We start from the raw sequence: 21,589 nt of genomic DNA, 5'->3' as shown, positions 1-21,589 counted from the left end.
CGTCCGTGACGCTCTTCTGTTTTTCTTTCAACACCCGTTTTCGGATAACAAAAAAAAAAGGGGGGGGAAGACACACGCCCCTTCTGGCACCGCCCTCTCTTAAATCCACACGCTGCGATTGGTCAGTGTTCGACGCTCGCGAAGCAGTTCTTCTCCGCGATTGGTCAGTATTCGACGCTCGCGAAGCAGTTCTTCTCCGCGATTGGTTAGTCTGGAAAAAAAAACGGCTCGCGCACGAATTCTTCGTATATAAAAACGAGGTCGGCTGTTTAGCTGACTGTTAGCAACCGGCTCAAGTGTCGAAAAACACGAAAGATTTTGGGCGTAGCAAAGAATTAAGACTTAAAGGTGCAATAGTCAATTATTTTTCACCAATAATGCGGAAAATTATGTAGAAAATACAGTTTAAGCTATTGTCTCAGAGCAAGTGTATTAAGTGGCTTGAAAATAAACAAGTTTGGAAACCTGGCTTCCGGTCCGGAATGTTTGTTTGTATTTAGATTGGCCTCTTGTCAGTCATTTTATAGACACGCCCCCAACACCCTTTCACATCCTCAAAAATCATAATGAGGAGAAGTTGCATGTTTGTAGAGCTGTGACTCGGCTTTCAAGCAGCTGAATATCCGGGTGCGCGTTAAAGTGATGTCATGACATGACAGTCCTTGCTAATGCTAACTCTAATTGAACCACCATAAGTTTTAAGAGATGATAAGATGTATGTTTATTGATCCCCTGTAGGGGAAATTCAAGGTGACACAAGCACAAGTAGGAGTAATATCAAAGAAAAGAAAAGAATTTCTATAAATACCTATACAATAGAAATAATAGAAACAATAAAAAAGATCAGTGTGTATGTACATATGCTAGAGTTTTATTTGTTTATGAACATGTGCAATATCCTTGGTATTTATATACATGTGTAATATCTGTGGAATGATAGTTAACCGTTGAGTGTGTGTGTGTGTGAGAGAGAGAGAGAGAGAGAGAGAGAGAGACTCAGTCAGTGGAGTAGGAGGTACTGGGTACTGTTGAATTGTAGATTCTGATGGCTGATGGCACGAAAGAGCCCTCCGGCCGTTTTGAGGCACGTGGCTGGATGAATCTGAGGCTGAACATACTCCTGAGTCTCCTCAGCTCAGCACTGAGAGGATGAGAAGGATTGTCCATGATAGCTTTCAGCTTCCTCTCATCCTCTTCCCAGTCACTGCCTCCACACTCTCCAGGTCCATCCCCACCACAGAGCTGGCCTTCCTCACCAGCTTGCTCAGTTTGTTGGCATCACAAGTCCCAATGCCACCATCACCAGCAACACCACAGCATAGAAGATAACGCTGACCACCAAGACAGGTAAAACATCCAGCGATTGAGACTAAAACATATATTTATATTTATAACAGCATTTTAAGGCTGTATTGACTCACACAGATTTATCAAATATCAAGTCTCATTCATTATACAGTGGATAACTTTACCTGGAGATTATAGACTTCAAGCTAAAAGACCCTGATGCTTATAATGAAGATCTTTCCAACACACGTAGCACTGCTTGACTCTATAGCATATAGTTATAGAAGAGTAATGATTTATATTTTCACTATCTGGAGTCCCCCAGATGAGGACGGGTTCCCTCTTCAGTCTGGTTCCTCTCAAGGTTTTTTCCTCATGTCATCTCAGGGAGTTTTTCCTCACCACCGTCACCTCTGGCTTGTTCATTAGGGATAAATCTAAATATATATATATATACACCCACATATTGTTAAAAGCGCTATATAAATAAAATTTAAATCGAATTGAAATAGAAATCGAGATATTGACAGCTATCATCAACAATCTCTGAACTGACAGTTAGCTAGATTCACCAGCTAGTCATATAATATGCATATTAGTATGCAAAAAGTCTCAGTTATAAATACTAAGAATACTTACTAGATAGTTATTACATAAATAGCTTTATTTCTGATCACGTGGACGCTCATTAACAACACAGCAAGATAGAATTAAATGAAGAATTAATCATGACTGGGTAATTGTCCTAGTTTCTGTTGAAAAATGGCTTGTTACCAAGAAACTTGTGTCTTGCAAAATTGAATTTTGTGTTGATTTTAATAAACAGATTTATGTCAATGTTTGTAGAGACATTAATTAATAATTAATTAATTAATTAACTCTAATTAACTTTTTTTTTTATGAGAAGAGGTGATGATTGAGGTTTTGACTGCAATACAGGATTGGAGTGCCAACAATTTAGTATTATTATACTAATTCTAAACACTATATATAGCTTCTCTAGCTTCTCAGTATTTTTGGAGAAAGTGTAACTGTATAATCCAAAGGTAAAACAGCAAAATTCACCTGCAAATGTCAGGGGATTTTGCTGTGTTAGTTAAAAAAAAAAAAAAATAGGGATGAGTCCAAAGATTACAGATTTAAAACTTTAGTCTTGAATCAGGTGAGTAACTAATTTAATCTATTCCTCTGTGGTGTACAACACTTCAGGACATGCTGTCATTGGAAATTAATCACCTTTGTGGTGATAACGGTAACTCTGCTTCATCACACCACTCTGTCCTTGATTATTTTCCTCTAACAGCATGACACTGGGTGGTTTTTATTGCTTAAATATTTACTCTTGATTAGGAGTGGTGACTGAGGTTTTGATTGCAACAGAAACAGTTATTTGTATTTTTTCCCCCAATTTTTTTCTAGCTTTGGTTTTTATTGTTATTTTTTGACAGGAATGTGAAACATGAAACATGACATGTAAATGTGAGGGGATTTTCTGCTAGTGTAGTGGATTAGTGTAGAAAATAGGGGGATTTCTAAAGACAAAATTTCTTTAAACCTTTAGTCTTGAGTCTGCATTGCTTTGTCACTTCTTAGTTTTTCAGAAGTAAAGTGTCTTCTTTGTTTTGATACATTACTGTAACCCTCATTTTTTCTTTCTTTATACTCTTGCTATGAAAAGTTCACTTTTCACTAGATTGTTTGTTGCTGCCTTCAAGCTCGAAATGTCGTAAAATATCGCTGTTAAATACGACAGTAAAAATATCTTTATTTTTTCTAAAACAAAGTGCGCTTTTTTGTTCTGATAAATTAATATAACACAACCAATTTTTGTCTTTATATTCTTGCTATTACTCTTGCTATGAAATTTTATTTTCGTCTTTTCACCAGAGCTTGTTTGCTGCCGTCTTCAAGCGCGATATGTCGTAAAATCCCATTGCAACATCCCAACCCGGAAGTAGCGGATAAAACCTGGGGCACTTGAATGCAGCATATGGTGATCATGAAGCCTGAGGGGTTTTCATAAGAGCTGAACGTGATCCAGGTCTCTGCTGAAGCTTTGGGATACAGTGTGCAACTAAAAGAGAGATTACTGGAAAGTAGAAATGGTTATGTTTCGAGATGAAGAGTGTGATGACGCGGTGCAGTGAGCAGAAAAGTGGCATTCCGGCAGCTGCGATGCTTTTCTTGTTTTGCAGGGTGATCACATGTTTGAAATGAACTGTTTCTGCTATGGCGAGAGGTCTGTTTCCACGGGCCTGGATCACCAAGTCTTACCTCTTTCACGTGGGTATTTTCTTTTCTCTCTTTTCCCTCTTTCATTCATTTTAAGCATGGGTGCATGCATATGGATTTGAGGATTGTGTTTATCATTCCTGCAGTCAGTTTGACTCATGCACAGATCTGGAAAAGTATCCACAAAATTCACATGCACTCAGTTCCAGACTTGGGAAAGTTTCTGTTACTGTTGATTTTTCACCAAATTCCACATCCTCCCTAATGCAGCACATCACATTTCCATGCTTTATTTTCTTCAGGATGAAGTTACTGATCTTGCAGGAAAAATATTGAAAAAGTCTGACACTGTTTTGAAAACTGAATGACAAGAAATGCAGCCTGGGTTTTTAAAAAAAAAAAAAAAAAAAAAAAAAAGCCAGTCTTCATTCTGTCTAAGCAAACTTTAAAAGTCTTAGAGTCATAAGACCATAATTTTAACAACCTTTATAGAAAATAGCCCTTTTCATTTTGAGTCCAAAATCTCAAAGTTCTTTACTTAAAAGTTGAAAAACATTACACAAAGAATTTTTAATGCATGCACTTGTCTGGAAATGTATAACATTTTATTGCACTCGACTCCAGATCTGGTAAAAGTATGGCTATTCTGAAACTGTTTTGGGAAACACATGGATATTTTACTGTTCTCAAAGTAATACAGACACCAAATCTGTTGTCTTTAGACATTTTAACCTCCCTGAAGCAGCACATTTCTTGTTTGTTTTTTTTTTACACTTCATGATAAAATTAATGATGTGGAAAAACTTCCAGGGAAAGTCTTGGAAATATTCTGGAAATTTTTTCACAAGTAAATGACAGTTACGAGTCTTTATTTGGATTTTTACAAAATTAATACAGTGGCAAAAAAAGCTGCTGCCGTCATACGTTATTTATACCGTGTTTAAATCACATCATTTTGTGTAAGTTGGTTTATTTAGGAGCATGTGCTTACGTTACTGAATAAATAAACTGTCACTGTATGTTTTAGATTCAATTTATTTCCATTTTGATTTATTTCAATAGATTACATAAGGAAGGACACATGGCAGAGCGTGCTGTCATTGGAAAATAATCAACGACAGCGTGGTGTGATGCAGGTTTAGCAAGAACAGCACTCCCTGAAGTGTTTTATTCCTCTTATACCCCATAAATCTGACAACATTAGCAGTCACGTTCCTCTAGTCACTCCCTGCCAACATCAGACTCAGATAGGAGGCGTGGCCTAAAGTTTGACGTTAGAGTTTTATGGTAGAAAAGATCAGAATTATGATATGGTTCATTTTTTTTGTATTTCTTTCTTTTTTAAACCCAGACAAACCTTTAAACGTGAGTATGTGTGGATTTACACATGCAGGTTGTACTGTGCTAAACCCGTGGCTATGAACGTCCTGTATTTAGCAACATTTGCCTCGTAGCTCGAGTGAAAAACTAAAGAAGCAAAACATGTGCAGACACAGAACATGTCTCGGCAGATCAGATCCATTTCTGGAAAGCGTATTGTGAAATAATTCATCACGATATCAGATCACACCAATTTAGATAGCATCATCTCTATGAGTGATTTAAGTAATGTGTTATTTTATTTTCTCAAGATTTCTGATAATTTAAAAAAAACTAAAGAAAATAGCTGGGTTGTTGTGTTTTTCATAGTTTTCTCTGCTCCTATAAGTGTTTTTGCAGCCGGTCTCTCTGTGTGTCGGGGGTGTAGTCTGTGTAATTCCTGTGGCTGCAGCAGGAACGCTGAGTCTGCGGGAATGATGCTGGACTCATCCCCGAACAGCCAGCATGTCTACACTCCAAGACAAAAAAAAAAAAAAAAAAAAAAAAAACGCGTAGGGACACGTGGCCAAAATAACTCGTCTTGTAAAGTCGCTCCTGGTGGAAATGTGTTTCTGCAACATGCAGATGGAGGAGGTTGGACGTCTGTCAGGAGTTTTACGAGATAAAGGCGCACGATGATGCTGTTATTCACCGGCCAATCAGATAAACTCAATGTTTCCTAGACAACAACTTCCCAAAGGAGAACTTATTAAAGCATAATTTGTTATGAGGTCATGACTAGAAAGTGGAATTGAGACGTACACCAAGGACACGAGTGTAAAAGAGTCTAATTTATTTTTTTTATTTTGTAGCTGCGGGGTTTGGTGGTAGGCCTGGGTGGTGTCACAATATGCTTTTCTCAGATATCGTGGATATCATGATATCTCTATTATTATTTTTTTAAATGTTACAGTCTGACTATAATAATAATAAACAAGTTATTTCGAATAATTAATATATCAATTAAAACCTTCACTGTGCACATAACAATGTGCATGGCAACGCACTTCAGTCACGTAGTCTACCTCAGCGCGCTGGGCCAGTTCACCTCAGACTCCGTTGTTTTTAAAAAAAAAAAAAGAAAAGAAAAGCAACAACATCAACTGTACAAAAAAATCCATCACATGAAAGATCCTCACAGTTTCAGTGAAAGTTCCTGCTTTACGTGATGATAACACTCCTCCTCGCTGGAGATGTCCAGCTCAGTCCACGTCCTGGCACTTTGTGCGTTGGAAATATTCACCATATTCCACCAGGACTCGGCGTTACACTCGGAGTCGCTTTGCAATCATCAGCGGATAGCAGTGATCCTGTGAGATCAGTTACACTCGAGTGTTAGAGCATTACTCTGGGACTGTAGTCTCAGAGTATCGGCTGTGGAGAAGCACCATAAACCGCACTTCTTCTACAGCGTGAACCACTCCAAAGTGATTTGGGACCGAGCTGCTAAACCGAACAGTGTATTAGGCGGTCATTTAAATATTCGAAACATGAAAACATGTTTTTGAAAAACTGCTAATGGACTCGAACTTGGAGTTTCTGTGTTTATCTGAAACATGGCTGACTCAATCATCTCCTAGTTCTGCATTAGCATGTGCCTATAAGACAGGAAAAGTGGTAGGGAAAAGTAAGCAGATTCATCTTGAATGCTCAGATGAAATTGAATGTACTGCCGTGGCTTTTACTTTATCTTTGCAAATGTCCTTCACTGTTGGTGGAGTCTACAGACCCCCCCCTCATCTCATATCTCATTTTATGATCATTTTAGAAACTTACTTAAAGAAGTAGATACAAGTAAAGACTGCATTGTCCTTGGTGATTTTAATCTGAATTGGTCTGACAGAAAGACCAAAAGGAAACTGAAAGAAATAACTTGATTAGATGACCTTCCACAACAGGTTGAGGGTCCTACACAGATTACTGCTTCCTCACAAACTCCACTAGATCTCATTTTTACCAATAAACCAGAGTAATAAAAACCTTTAACATTCTGACTGGATCATAATCAGATCATAATGTGACAATAATAGGTTTGTTTATCATAAAAACAAGCAGAAACATTTATACAGAATACCAAAAACAGATACGAGCGCATTTGGAGAAAAGCTCAGACGAACTGACTGGGCACCTCTCTGGGCACCTCTCTTATCCACTGAAAATCCAGAAAAATCCAGAAAATGTGCACCAAGCCCTCAAACATAGAATAAACAGTATAAAAGTACAAATATGTGAAACAAGTTGGAAACAAATCGCAGAAAGAACAGTCTGCCTTGGATGAATGACCGGATATGGAGTCTCATGAAAAATCGTGACTTCGCTTTAATTAGGACAGGACCAACTTGTGTTCAGTAGCCTACGAAACAAGGTAGTTGAGACATTAAGGCAAGCCAAGGCACAATTTTCTGTTAATATTATAAATGAAGCTAAGGGTAATTGTAAAATACTATGGCAAACCATTAATCAAGTGATAAAGAAAGACTTTACATTATGCAAAAGACGCCTGGAATTAGATCTTAATATAGAATTACTGACAAGTCTGATGAAATTGCAGGTACTTTTAATTATTATTTCGTTGACTCAGTTCAAAGCTCGTCTGATAATTTTGCAATAAGAACTAAAGAAATTATTCTTCCCAACTTTGGCATGTCCTGTATTTCATTTAATAAGTCTCTGAGCATACAATTTACAATATCTTAAGAACCCTTAAAAACTCTAATGCCAACGATGTGGATGGCCTAGTGTAGTTTTTTGAAAAACAATAAAGCCGTCTTGTAAATCTGAAAGATCAGGCCGTGTATATATATATATATATATATATATATATATATATATATATATATATATATATATATATATATATATATTTCCAGATTGCTGGAAAACTGGAGTAATCACCCCCAGGTTTCAAGGCTGGTGAAGCAACCAGTGTTGCCAACGACAGGCCCATTTCAATCCTATCAGTAGTTAACAAGGTCGCAGAAAAGCTATTAACAGAGCAGCTTGTGAACTAAATACACAAAATAATTCATTGTTCCCTGTGCAGTTTGGGTTTAGAAAACAACACTCAACGGAAACTGCTGTTGGCTTTAGAAAACGATCTTTAAATGTAAATTTTATTACAGATTTTTACCATTTTTTCTCCTTTTCAGCGTTACTTTCTTTATAAGAATAAAAATCACCAGACAAATTATTTCTAAGGTTTATATTTTTCAATGCGACGCTACTGCTTTGCTGGCATATCGTTACATCGTGATAGGTATTGTGTATGGTGTATCGTATAAATATCCTGAAATGTCGTGAAGTGATGGTTTTGTCATATCGCTCATATTTCTCAGAGTGTGATGCTGTTCAGGGTGCAGGCAAACAGGACGACCACGGTCCTGCTCAAACCTGCACCACCACTGACCTGTTTATACTGAACACTGAAGTTTAAGTGCCTGAAATCAGATTCTTCCTAATAACAAAAGAAATCACATCCTTTTAATCTCGTATTCACGGCAGGAACAGGAGAATAAACGCCCACGACGTGCTTGAGCTGTGAGGCTGTTTAATATTACTCATCGTATTTTTAATTCAGCATAAACACTTTAATGCTCTGCCTGCCAGGATTCAGAGCTGATATTTACACAATTCCACTGTAAATATTTCGAGATTGCATTGTTTAAAACATGGATATGACTAGGCAGTCAGCTATTTGCACTTCAGTTCAACCTGTAGACCAATCCAGCGGCTTTACTTTAGTTCAGTCTTTATCAGCATCTAACACTGTCTCTCTGACAGGATGAAAATATGAAGAAATATGAACAGAATATAAATTTTTTTGATTAAATGCAAGGATTGAGATACAGGGATAATAATGTTCCATCACAGTGATGGATTTTTTCACCGTGTCAGTCTTCTACACTTTAAATTTAACATTGATGTAACTGTGTAAAATAAATTATGGGAACAAAACGGTAGCTTTTATGTAATTTGCCAAAAAATAAATAAATAAATAAAACCCTTAGCATTGTTGTACAAACTGCATGTGTACATCATCAGCGTTCTTAAAGGACTTGTGTTACATTATCAGCTCGAGTAAAGTTCGTCAGATAAATGTTCACGTACAAAAACACTTTGGACTAGGGCTGGGCAATCTGAAGATATAATATCCAAATTGTGAGAAATTATGTCATAAGGTACTTTATTATTATACCTTTATAACACTTAAAAATGTTTTTTTTTAAATAATTACAAACAGAATGAAACTAATTTCTTACTTGAAGCTTTTTTTCCCTCGCTATTTCAGTGTTATATAATACACTTTATGTAAACGGTAAATAAAACTCAGGTTTCTTTTTAATGCAGCGATACGGTTTCACTCGGCGTTTCTTTGCACATTACTATCTCGTGATGTGTATCAGGTATCACAGAAATGTCAAGTGTCGCAATTTGGTGTTTTTTTTTTCCCCTAGTGTGGACTTTAAAAGGAAGTGGAAATATGGGGGGAAAATCAAAAGGATAAAGATGAAATGGAAACACACATGATAAAAATGAGGAGGAAAGGAAAAAAAATGGAAGCGTACGTAAAAGAAAAAATATTAATAATAGGAATATTTTAATGTATAATGTGACTGAACGATCGAAATTTTATTAGAGAATTAATTAATTAATATTTAAATAAATAAATAACCATGTATGTGAATAAATCAGTGAGTAAATAGGTAAATAATTATATAAGAAAGTCAATAAGAAGGTAAACAGAAATTAAACGAGTAAGAAAGAAAATATATAAATAAAGTAAATAGGTTAGCAGTTAATAGGTCCATAAATAAATAAATAAATAAATAAATAAATAAGAAGGTCAATAAGTGAGCGAGTAAATAAGAAAATAAATAAGAAAGTGAGTAAATAAATAAGGAAATAATTAAGTAAATCAGGGGTTTAAAAACTGAAGCATTATTTTCTATCATAATTTTTCTTCGTGATTGTTTTACTCATTACTTGTTTTCACTTGCAAATAAATGTGTGTGTGTGTGTGTGTGTGTGTGTGCAGGTTCGGCTGTCGTATGTGCGGGTGAAGTACCTGTTCCTCACCTGGCTGGCGGTGTTTGTGGGGAGCTGGGTGGTGTACGTTCAGTACTCGTCTTACACAGAGCTGTGCCGAGCGCACGAATGCTACACCACCATCGTGAGTCTGCATTTCTGTTTAATACGCCACTGTCAGTACGATCATACTCACATCATACAACAATGCTGCTGTGCCTGATACACTCGTACCACACACACACACACACACACACACACACACACTACTTAAATATTTAATTCTAGGATAATAATACAATAACAGTATACAGTTATTCACAGGATTTTTAAAATGTAAACGTGTTTCGGAGCACCACCTGATAGCTGGCATGTGATTTACACTCTACACCACAGCGCTACTGAATTCTGGATTCTGATTGGCCAGAAGGTGTTGATACATTTTCTATAACAGCAGCTCTGACAGTAGTGCAGCAGCTACGAGTTGTTATCGTTATGGTTTCTATAGTAACGGCTCATTCACGCAGAATCGTACGCTCAGACGCGCCACATAAACGGATTACCCAAACCGAGTGCAGTCGTTGATGTGGTGAAGTTTTCCGTAAGGAAACATAAGGAAACTTTTATGTAACATTTATGGAAGGAGTCTCCAGTGTCAGCGCAGGACAGAGGGGTTTCCACTCGGTAAAATGACGAGCAAAAACAAATAGAGAGAGAGAGAGGCTGGTGAGGGAAAGACTGTTTATAGCTGCTGTAACGTAAGTGAGAACTTGCCTTTCTTCACAGAGGCTACGACATTAAAAGTGGCTATAAACGGATAAAAAGTAACCAACTTCAGCATGTTAAGAGAAACTCCACTGATTATTTTCCTAACCTGGTCCACTCTTCTCTCAGTGTGATAAATACAGAGCGGGAGTGATCGACGGCTCGGCCTGCAGCAGTCTGTGTGACAAAGACTCGCTGTATTTCAGGAGGTGTCTCTCCAGCAAACCCAACAATCAGGTGAGCGTTGAGTAAAGATCACTCGTCCAAATCATTTTAGACTTCATCAGCAGCAGTTTCTGCTCAGACGTGTCGTTACTGATGAGTTCGTCCGTTTCTGATACTGTGAGGAACATGCATCGGATAGAGTGCAAACGTTTGTGCCCCCTCATCCTTTGCTTTCTGGGTAGAAATATTGTCTGAGTTTGATCCTCATTTATTGTTTTTCAACCGAAATGACGTGAATATTACACAAATCACGTCATTATTGTTAATAGCTTGCTTAAAAGTTTGTATCCCCATTGATATAAAGTCATTTCATTTAAGAGATTCACTACAATCCTCAAAAAGTTCTTAAAGGCAAGCGTACATTTATACATCATACATTCAGAAATATCATGTAATTTTGATTATTTTTTACTTTTTTTTTTTATCAGTACACTTTTTGACTATTTTTTGTAACTTACAAAGAATGAATCGGCTGTAAATTTTAAAAAATTAATGAAAGGAAATAAATGGCATTTTGTCTGTAAACAGTCCAAATGAATGCCGGGTTTTGGAACCGTTTGGTTTTGGAGCTAGTGTTCCTTGTTGTTGTCGGCTTCATATTGTATTGGTTTCTTTAAGAGAAGGGTGTACAAACTTTTGCACTCGACTCTTAATTGAATTTGAACATGGGGAAAATGTGTCCTACAGAAAATGGAGAAAAGACAGATATGAGGTTAAATTAGTTAAGATAAGTGAAGTTCCTCTCCACGGGTCAGGTGTACACAGCGAGCTGGGGCGACGTGGACGCCGTGATCAAGTGCCAGCTGGGCGACGTGCTGCACTATGAGCTGGGAGAAGAGCTGGAGCCGAGGAAGGAGCCGGTGCTTTTCGACAAACCCACCAGAGGAACGTCGGTGGAGAAGTTCAAAGAGATGGTGTACAGTCACGTGAAGGTACGGTCGCTAACAGAACCACGTCACGATGAGCGTTAGGGTTAGAAGTAGTTCAATGAGACGTGCATCAAGCACTGGGACAAGCGTTTTAAGGATAAACTGGTGGGATGAATAAAGCACGATGTACTCACAAACACAGCTCCTGTTTGTTATAAGTCAACGCATTAGGCAGAAGCTTAAAATGACTTAAAATCCACATGATGTCTTTTTATGATCTGTGTTTAGTGGCTACATTAGGAACTGTTCTCACTCCCACTCAGCTAGATTTTGTACGAACACCGTCGACTGTTTTCTGACTTTTGTGATTCCCGGGTACAGCAAATTAAAGTCAGATCATGAGGAATAATTTACTAGTCTTTTTTTTTTTTTTTTCATTACTCCTGTCACTGTCTAGTTTTGTCCCAAACATGATGAACAGCTCTGAAGAAAAGAGGACATACTTGGATTGTTTGAATGGGAAGAACCCTGGTGTGTTCTCCAACGTGATGTGGTTCTTTAGGCAAGTGAGAATACAGCAATCATGCAAGTGAACTCTAATGAGAAACTGATTCGACTCTGAATCAACTCGAGTGCAGGAAGTGAATCAAATATGGCGTGTGAGGTTTTTTTGTTTTTTTTTTTCTCAGTATAAATGTCACTGAAAGCACAGAGCCAAAGTCCAGAGCTGTAGCGCTGCACAAATGCCATGTGTTCGAGCAGAAAGAGAAAAATGCTGGACACGATACATAAAACATCTCGTTATTTTATTTAATGATCTACTCATTTACTGAGCGCTGACTCCATGTTCTCTGCGCTCGGGCGATTTCTCCACTTGGTAAAGGTTTGTTTAATGTTTTCAGTCTCTGCATTTCTTTTTTATGTTTTATGAGGATGTTTCTCACCCCTACACGCCCTTCATAAAATGTTTTTTTGCTTCTTGGTTTGTTTAATTATGTTTGAAACCAAATAGCGAAGGAACCAAAAGTATCAAATTTGCTCTGATTTGGACTCATTATCAAACGTACTAATAGGCGTAGAAGCTAAAAGATCTCCGTTTGCATGTGCGTGGTCACTTTCTTCCTGCAACTACTTGCGTTTTTTTCCTGCGAGTTGCGTAATGATGAGGGAGTTCTAAGTTAGGTGAAAGTGGTGAAGCATGGTGATGGTTGCATAACTATTACTCGTGTCCATCTTCCCTTCCCTTTTTTCCCTTCTGCACTTAGACAATACACTTCTCATGTCTCATGTCTGATTTTTAGGCGAAGGTTGGCGAGCAGGCTGACCTCACCACGCTGGTCTCACTGGTGCTGTCGTTTGCGGATGCTGATAATGACAGGCGTGTGTCTCTCCCGGAGGCCCGATCAGCGTGGGCTCTCCTGCAGCTGGACGAGGTTTTACTCAGCGTGGTTCTGCAGGGACGCAGTCACACTCCCAAGCTGCTGGGTTTCTGTGGCGACCTGTACGTGGTGGAGCGAGTCGCGTACACGCCGCTGTACGGCCTCAATCTGTCACCGGCGCTCGAACCCTGGATCACGGCTGTGGTCGGTCGCGGCCTGGATCACTTCTTTGCTCCGTCGTGGCCTCGCAAGGCGAAGATCTCAATCGGGTTGCTGGAGCTGGTGGAGGACGTTTTCCACGGGATGTTCGGCTCGTTCCTGCTGTGCGACATGAAGCCGGGAAGCTTCGGATACACCGAGCACCACGAGCTGCGGCTTTTAGACGGGAGACACGTCGTGCCAGAGGAGGCCTTCAGACGCGTCATGCGAGTTCGCCCGTGCCAAGAAGACTCAGACTGCGTGTACAGTGGCGACTGCAGGGCGTCGTGTCGCCGAGCCGAGCGGCGCTGCAGCCCCGAGCCGAGCCGGACCAACCTGGCGCGAGCCTGCAGCGCGCTGGAGGACTTCCTGCTGCAGGGGGCGCCGACGAGCCTGCGGCCCGAGCTGGAGCGGCAGCTGAACGCCTGCATGGAGCTCACAGGCTCCGGCGAGCAGATGCAGATAGAGCACTCGCTCATCCTCAACAACCTGAAGATGCTGCTCTGGAAGCAGATCTCACACACCATCGACTCGTAACACCACACACACTGTGAGCTCGCCGTGGTACTGCTGTGTGTGTTTTGGTTTTTTAGCGTCCCACATGCTGACTTAATGATTTAGTGTCACTCTTTGAACTCTCCTACTACCTGTTATTCACTGACACAGAGTCGTTTGTAATATTGTTATATTTAAAATCTTTTTTTTTTTATTTATAATAATCATTCGACTTTAATTCACCGTACAAGTGATCTTGCTTTTATATATTCCATTCAACATTTCAGTATTCACTGTTATTCCAGGCTGGAAATTAACTCCACCCCTAATCAGACCAGATCTGCTCAGCTCCTCTCACTTCCCTTAAAAAGCAACTCGGAGAGGCTGCGAGGAAGTGGAGACGCGTCAGTGACTCCAACAAAAGAGCTGAAAATGACAAAATGGCGACTAAACAGTGAAAGAGCGCCTCCTAGGTGTGGTGTGCGCTAAATCTTACTTCTTTTATAGGGTGCCATTACTTTTGTCCTCATTGAACGGCTGGCTTTATTTGTCACAGCGTAATCTGCATATAAAATCGCAGTGACTCCTCACCAGTTTCATAGGATAGGACTTTTTTTCCGAACTAACCTCATGCTAATGGTTTACGAAGAAATTATTTCGTAGGCAGTTTGAGAAACGAGGCCCAATCAACGTATTCAAATAATTAATTATTAATGATTAAAATTTTAAATGAACCAGATCATATTCTGCCCACAGGACAGCTTCAGCACATTTATATCATAAACCTGGATTAAAGTGGAAGCGATGATCGTGGTCTGACAGTTGGCATAAGTATTGGCACCCACCTAACAGGAGGAGAGTTGAAATAGTGGCAGTATCTCATCTAACATCAGCTCTGTGTGTGTGTGCGTGTGTGTGTGTGTGTTTAACACATTTGTGCCATACGTGAGTGATCACTGATCATTCTGTTTTGTTTTTTTTTTTAAACTTTGTTCAATTTTATGAAGGGAAAACTGAAACGTTTTGCATCCATTAATTAAAGATGTGAAGTAAAAATGCTGAAGGATGCACTAACAATGAAGTAGAGGTGTGTACGGGACCGGCTTTAAATTCCCCAATGCCGCTGTTACAATTTTTGTTTTTATGGATTCTCAAAATGTTAACACATTCGCCTTTTACACCACTATGACCTTGACCAGGGTAGAGGTTACTGAAGATGAACGAATGAATGAATGAAGAGGGAAAACACGTCGCACCGCAGTACGCTCGCGTTAAAGGGAAAATCCACTCTGAGCGACTTGAATATTTATATTTTTTCGTTGTAATTAACACGTGGTGAACAACAGCGTACTGATATTCAACTTCTTTCGTTGACACGTTGCTCTACTGTCACATCCTTTAATGGTTTCCTACATTTCCCACAATGCCGTGCTGATAGGGCTGAAGTGGGATTTCGCCCTCGCTTCATTTCTGCCTAAATAGAGTGATGCATCTCACTCTGCTCAAACAGATCAACTTTCACGCTGATACCAACATCAACACTAGCGCCATCGCATCGTCATCTCGTAGATCACTAACTAGCGTCGTATAGCTGCATTGCATTCTGGGACTTTGAGTCAAGCTGCTACTTTGCTGGATTTCTCATTAAAATGACGTTGAAAAAACGTCGCTGGAAAATGGCGAGTGAGAAAAGAAACTCTTACTCTTTTGTTTTTTAGGAGCTAACAGTGAAAGCTGACATTTTTTTCTCCCATTGAACGCCATTGTAACGGCGCTAGCAACAGCAATGTCCTCCTGTGACATCACTGAGCCGCACAGCCGCTAGCTTCTCACAGGAATAACAACCACCAACCAGTTAGCACCAGAATCGCTGAAACACATCAGGAATATTTCACTATGAACATATTTCATGTGTTCCAGAGTAGCGTTTTTTCTTTAACGAACGGTTTCTGAACTTTCTTGTCGAGTCCCGCGGAAACTCTGTCCCGATGCACACCTCTACCACAAAACTGTGATCGTCTCTGTAAGTCACGTTTTTACACATTAGTAGTGCTGAGATCCTCGTTCTGCATGCTCACGGGAGAAACGACGCTCTCAAAGCTGCCACATCCTCCGTGCTGGCCGTCTCTCCGTCTGTCGGGTTTTTCAGGCAAATCTTCCTCATCTCCTCGCTCACATGCTGGAGTAAAGATAAACGGACTCTGATCTCATTCAGGTTTTAGGACTAGACTCGATTAGATGTGTTTTTTGTATTCGTCTCCTGTCCTGTGCCATCACACGAACGATCTGTTGCTGAACATCACCGCTGCTGGTTAAGGATGAAAAACAAAACAAAAAAAAGGTTCTATTTTAAAAAGAAAGTATAAATGCATGACTTTGCACATTAAAGTATTTTGTCGCATCTGTGTGCCTGGTGTTTTTAACTACTTGCTCACTTCACACTTCACTTTTACCACGAAATTCTTTTTAAAAATGTTATTTTAAAATATGAATGATTAGATTTTATCTGTACTTAATCCCTTAAAATACATTTTTTTTCTCCATTTACCAAAAAAAAAAACAAAAAAACCCTCAAATAAGTTTCACCTCACTACTTTGCCCTGGTATAAATAATGATAATAAAAATAAAAAATTATATTTGTGCAGATTTAGATTTAAAATGTTTCCAAGATGTCTATAGCATAAATTATATAAATACAAAAGAAATAAACAAACATTTTTTAGTACAAACACTAATTGTGTTTTAAACATTTTTTGGTTTCGACAGAATTGTATAAAAAGTTGTTATTTTGAAATATTACCCATGGAATCTCAAACTTTAGAAGTGAGCGCTACCTTTAACCGTAAAATAAAATCCTCCAAACCCTGCATACTGAAAAAAATGTTATTAAAGTGTGTATAATTATATTATTATATTTACTTACTTTATCTAAGAGTGTATAATTATACTTCAGCTAATTATTAGAGCCATAGAGTGTTTTATTCCAGAACTTTCCACCAAAAGAATGCATTTTTTATAGCCTTGTAGACTATTTATAGACTTGTTGACGAGTCAAACTGAGCTACATGAACTCCGTGATGCCCAGAAGAATTGTAGTAATAATGAGATGAGAGTTACACCACTGTAAGGGGGGAAAAGAAGAAGCCAGGAACGCTGGCTGTGCTTCACGGACACCTGAGGAAAACCCCGGACGCCATTTTGAGAAGCGGTGTGCACTGATCTGTAGTGAAGAACACGGCTAGCTGGGGACACAATGAGCACGCAACGTTACTTTTCCCAAATCTTTTATTTGGAGAAAGGTGCACACATTTTCTTTGGAGCAGTGTGAGAAGGTCCGCGTGTTTATTCGGCTTCGGCGGCGGCCTCCTGAGCTCGGAGGAAGCTGGCCTTCTTCTGGGCAACGCGGTCCTTCCTCTGGCCCAGAGTCAGTTTCTTACGGTTCCACCTGAGACACAGAACATTCCAGAAAACTCAGTATTTTTCTAGCGGTGTTTTTTTCCAGTACAAAGTGTTAAACACACAAAACATGCATGATGGCAACGAGACCATGAAACTCAGGAACTCACCTCTTCTTCTTCACCTCCCTCTTGGGCTTCTTCTCGTGTACCGGGTTCTCACGAATAGCAGCGTGAGCCTTCTTGTACATTTCCTCCACCTGCAACACACACACACACACACACACATTCACGTCACACAACTATTACAGCAACTAACCCTTAATCAGCATGTCTGAATGAAACTGAACGTCCTGCTAAAACAGAACAAAACGAAACAGAACTATAAAGATACTTTAAATATAATCCATTTTTGATATACGATGCTTCTGAAGATGTGTTTTAAAAGATCTTCACTCATGCATTTTAATTTTAAGGCGGTGTTAATTAACAACTAATCATTAATCAATCATTAATTAAGCAAGATTCAGTATTAATGTTTTGGCAGAAAATAGTTGCTGGTTATATTACAATGGTATAATAAAACTTGTAAATAAATATAAGAAAAGTGTAATGGTCGTATCAGCAATTTTAATCAAACAAAATGTGATTTTTTTTTTCTTCTTCATATTTCCTCAAAATTGTTCTTCCCAAATCTTAGTTCCGTATGGAACGCCAGAACATTTTATAAACAATGAAACAATCGCTCGGCCTTGACACGGGGCGGATCCTTGACACAGAAGTGGATGTGTTTAATAACATTAACAACATTTCTCTAATCAAGTTTTGAAAAGATATCTCAGAAAAGTGTATCACACCATCACTTATCACGAGATTGACGTTAAGGTCGCATCAGCTAGCCCTAATTAATACTGCTATTACTAAGAGGTTTAAGAAACGATATTTCATCTTAAAATAAAAGATGATGTTATTTTTCAGGAATGGTGAAGAATTGAAACTTTTTTTGCCTGTGTGTGTGAAGCTTCTCTCAGCCCCGTCTTGAAATCGCTGCATTACATCAGCTGAGCGTTTGAAGGATCGACTTCACCCGCTCAGTGCAGAGAGGCTCATCATCAAGAAGCTGTGTGTGTGTGTGTGTGTGTGTGTGTGTTCCTCTTACCGAATCAGGTGTGACGCCGTTCTTGATGAAGCGGGAGAACTGTTTCTTGTAGGCCTCCTCGTCCTCCTCCATCAGGCTGCTCATGTACTCGGACACGTTCAGGCCCAGGATGTGCTTCCTGTGAACCTCGGCGTTGAACTCTTTGCTCTCCGAGTCGTAGCCCGGGAACCGCTTAGTGCTGAAAAACACGGAGAGGAGGCGTGAGTGCCTGAGCGACGTACAGTAGATAACGTGTCTAATCTATGTATAAAATGTAACATTTAGGTTAGCTTTTCATTCGCTCAGTCAGAGTTTACTCTCCGGGTCAGACTTTTATTCGCTCAGTTGTTCAGCTTGTGTTTGTTTTGGTCAGACTGTCATTCACTCTCTCTGTCTCTGCGCTCTAGATCATTGATCGCTAACTTATGCTTTTACTCACTAGGTCAACTTTCGTTTCGCTTGGTCAGAATCGCTAGGTTAATTTTCACGTTCTAGGTTGGGTTTCACTTGCTAAGTCAGCTTTTGCTCGCTAGGTCAACTTTGCTCTCGGGGTCAGCTCTCGCTCACTTTTGCTTGCTAAACCAGCTTTCACTTTGTAGGTTATATTTTCGCTCACTTGGTCAGCTTTCGCTTGCTTGGCTGCTTTCTGCTCTAGGTCAACTCTCACTTTACTCTGTAGGTCAGCTTTCGCTTGCTCAGTAAGCTTTCGCTCGCTACGTTATTCCTTCTTTCTCTAGGTCAGCTTTTGCTTACTTTGTTGCTCAGACCCAAAAAATCTCTTGCTTCCAAGATTTCCTCTCTGAGCCAGCATGATCTGATTTTACTGTACCTACTAGTCATGTGCAAAAACACTGTGTCCTGACCTGTGTGGGATGGACAGTCCTCCATCCACTGCTCCTTTCAGGGCTCCGAATACTTTATTCCCGGTGGTGGTTCTGGTGAGCCCGGCGTCCAGGTAGCAGGTAAACGCTCCCGGCTGGCCGTCGATGCTCTCCACGTTGAACTCCTCACCCGTCACCTCTACCTGGCCCTCGTACACCTTATCCAGACCAAACTTATTCAGCAGCTGCAGAGGAACAGCAACAACAGCACTGGTTAGAAGCTGATTTTAAACACTTTTCAAAGAAAAAACCAACAAAACAGTATTTTTACTAAATGTTGTCTTCTAAAAATAAGACGTTATAAGCAGATGCTGTGGTTTCAAATTAATTATTGTTAATAATTATCAACAGCAGGAGAAACAGAAGAGAAAATATGTTCTTTATATAAGGAATAGTTCACTGTAAATTCTGTAAGTACGTGTCGTCACACTGCCCCGTCGCTGATTATATTCCTGTACCAGCATGACACAGAGTGTTTTATTCTCTACTTAGAGAACAGCAACGGCTCTCAGGGAACAACGGGAACGGCTCTCAGGGAACAACGGGAACGGCTCTCAGGGAACAACGGGAACGGCTCTCAGGGAACAACGGGAACGGCTCTCAGGGAACAACGGGAACGGCTCTCAGGGAACAACGGGAACGGCTCTCAGGGAACAACGGGAACGGCTCTCAGGGAACGGCTCTCAGGGAAAAGCTCTCAGGGACCGGGAATGGCTCTCAGGGAACAGGAACAGTTCTTACCCGACGTGCCAGCAGCAGTCCTGTGCAGTAGGCAGCGGCGTAGTTGGTCAGCCCCACAGAAACGCCGTATCTCGGCAACTCGTGAGAGTAAGCAGCGCAGACGATCGCGTCGCCTTCAATTTTGGCATATGCGATCTGCGAACAAACACACACACACATTATTAATGACTTTATATCAAGATCAGTTACGATAACACTAAACGGCACACGTACAACATATCAGCTCTCAAGAAATTGCACAAGAAGCTGTAAATTTACTAACAACAATATGTTTACGTTTAAAAGGTTTATTAACCAACGTCACCTGGCAAACAATATCCCTGTTGGAGAATCTAACGATCATCCTGTACTTAGGCGTGTTGTACTTGTTCTTATCCTGGATGACGAGGCGTTTGCGGGCAAAGTAGTCCGTCTTCCCCTCTGCAGGAAAACAACCGCATCAGTTACCGTGTATATCACTGCACTGCATTCTGTAACTTCCTTTAACCCACCGCATGCTGAAATATGCAGCGAATACATTTCTGAAATAAATAAAATGAACTAAGAAATGACTTGATTACCTCTCCTCCTCCTGAACTTGACCTGGTATCTCTTGAAATACGCCTTGCTCTTCACCACCTTGACAAAACCCTAAAAAAACACACAACAATTTAACAAACAAGTCATTAACTTATAAATATATAAAAGAATCATCACCGAGACTTATTATGCTGTCACGCGCGCACGTGTTTGCTGACGTCACGGCCACCCCGGAAGTGAGCCTGGTTTTAAGCTTTAAATGAATGGTGCACGTGCATAAATGATTTCTTTACTTAATTCACTCTTGTCCAGTGACAGGGGGAAACAAGTAAAACTTTATTAGACATATAATAATTAATAATAAACGCCGCTGCCATTAAACTCAGAGCTCGAACAGAAGCACAGCGAGCGGATTTAAAATATAATCCGACATCATCCGAGTGAAATTAAACTCTTCATCCGCGCTCAAATTACACTGTAACGTGCGCGAGATGCCCGACTGTCTATTAAAGAAGATATTTTATGTGTTGGCTTTGTTTACTGACCATTTTTAATCGTTATTTTCTCCTTTAATCAGGAGATGAAGTCTTCAGACTCCGATACTGCTCCCGCTGCACTGAGGAAAAGGAAGAGGCAGGCAACCGGCAACCGGAAGTAGAAAAAACAGACCGGAAGCAGCGAGTCCGCCATCTTGTGATGTGGAGGGAAAAGTACAGCGAGATTTTTAGGATTTCTTTTTTTATATTCAAATACTGTTATTCAAAAAGATAGGATTACAGGCTTGTTCTCCCTTCAGAAGAGTTTTAAAACCAAAAGGAATTTAAAACATTTAAAAAATAAAATTAAATAAAAATTAAAACAAAAATTGTGTACTTTGTGAAGCCCCAAAATCTCACTTTCTAGAGAATTCTAATAATGAACAGAATTGGTCATAAAATTCTGTGAAAATTAATAGAATTGGTGATGGTTATCTATCAACTTGCTAAATATCATTTAAAAAACAACTATCAAAAAACAGTGACTTATTTCTGTAAACAATATTTTGATTATTCCAAATATAACATCAATGAGGTGAAACGT

The 21,589-nt window shown here is 39.6% G+C and overlaps 2 protein-coding genes across 4 annotated transcripts; one reads left to right on the top strand and one right to left on the bottom strand.

The window, feature by feature from the left end:
- Positions 1-3,224: 3,224 nt before the first annotated feature.
- Positions 3,225-16,826, top strand: dipk1aa (divergent protein kinase domain 1Aa). 3 transcript variants are annotated; one of them, XM_053227602.1, is made up of 6 exons: positions 3,225-3,570; positions 9,914-10,048; positions 10,798-10,905; positions 11,649-11,825; positions 13,064-13,787; positions 16,073-16,826. In XM_053227602.1, the coding sequence occupies exons 1-6, from the start codon at positions 3,517-3,519 to the stop codon at positions 16,198-16,200; spliced, it is 1,326 nt and encodes a 441-aa protein (XP_053083577.1). In that variant the 5' UTR covers positions 3,225-3,516; the 3' UTR covers positions 16,201-16,826. The 3 variants fall into 3 exon arrangements, with proteins under 3 accessions (XP_053083577.1, XP_026802162.1, XP_026802164.1); XM_026946361.3 differs by having other exon boundaries at positions 13,064-16,826; XM_026946363.3 differs by lacking the exons at positions 13,064-13,787; positions 16,073-16,826 and adding an exon at positions 12,220-12,597.
- A 276-nt stretch (positions 16,827-17,102) lies between these two features.
- On the bottom strand, positions 17,103-21,189 carry rpl5a (ribosomal protein L5a). Its single transcript, XM_026946360.3, has 8 exons — positions 21,055-21,189; positions 20,551-20,620; positions 20,295-20,410; positions 19,991-20,125; positions 19,232-19,434; positions 18,390-18,567; positions 17,402-17,490; positions 17,103-17,280 (listed from the first exon to the last, which is right to left on the bottom strand). Exons 1-8 carry the CDS (start codon positions 21,055-21,057, stop codon positions 17,178-17,180), a joined length of 897 nt encoding a protein of 298 aa, XP_026802161.1. The 5' UTR covers positions 21,058-21,189; the 3' UTR covers positions 17,103-17,177.
- Positions 21,190-21,589: the final 400 nt, after the last annotated feature.

The sequence above is a fragment of the Pangasianodon hypophthalmus genome, chromosome 21 (genome assembly GCF_027358585.1).
Source record: "Pangasianodon hypophthalmus isolate fPanHyp1 chromosome 21, fPanHyp1.pri, whole genome shotgun sequence".
Lineage (NCBI taxonomy): Eukaryota > Metazoa > Chordata > Actinopteri > Siluriformes > Pangasiidae > Pangasianodon > Pangasianodon hypophthalmus.
The sequence above is the reverse complement of the archived record's forward strand: the minus strand, read 5'-3'. Positions and strand labels throughout refer to the sequence as shown.

What these genes read in the sequence shown, in the direction of transcription:
- rpl5a (XM_026946360.3), bottom strand. An exon ending in GGACTGTCCATCCCACACAG is followed by an intron (nt 18,568 to 19,231) that starts GTCAGGACACAG and finishes CGTGTTTTTCAG; the next exon opens with CACTAAGCGGTTCCCGGGCT. An exon ending in ACGGCGTCACACCTGATTCG is followed by an intron (nt 17,491 to 18,389) that starts GTAAGAGGAACA and finishes TGTGTGTTGCAG; the next exon opens with GTGGAGGAAATGTACAAGAA.
- dipk1aa (XM_053227602.1), top strand. Translation starts at nt 3,517, where the DNA reads ATGGCGAGAGGTCTGTTTCCACGGGCCTGGATCACCAAGTCTTACCTC. An exon ending in CCAAGTCTTACCTCTTTCAC is followed by an intron (nt 3,571 to 9,913) that starts GTGGGTATTTTC and finishes GTGTGTGTGCAG; the next exon opens with GTTCGGCTGTCGTATGTGCG. An exon ending in CCAGCAAACCCAACAATCAG is followed by an intron (nt 10,906 to 11,648) that starts GTGAGCGTTGAG and finishes TCCACGGGTCAG; the next exon opens with GTGTACACAGCGAGCTGGGG.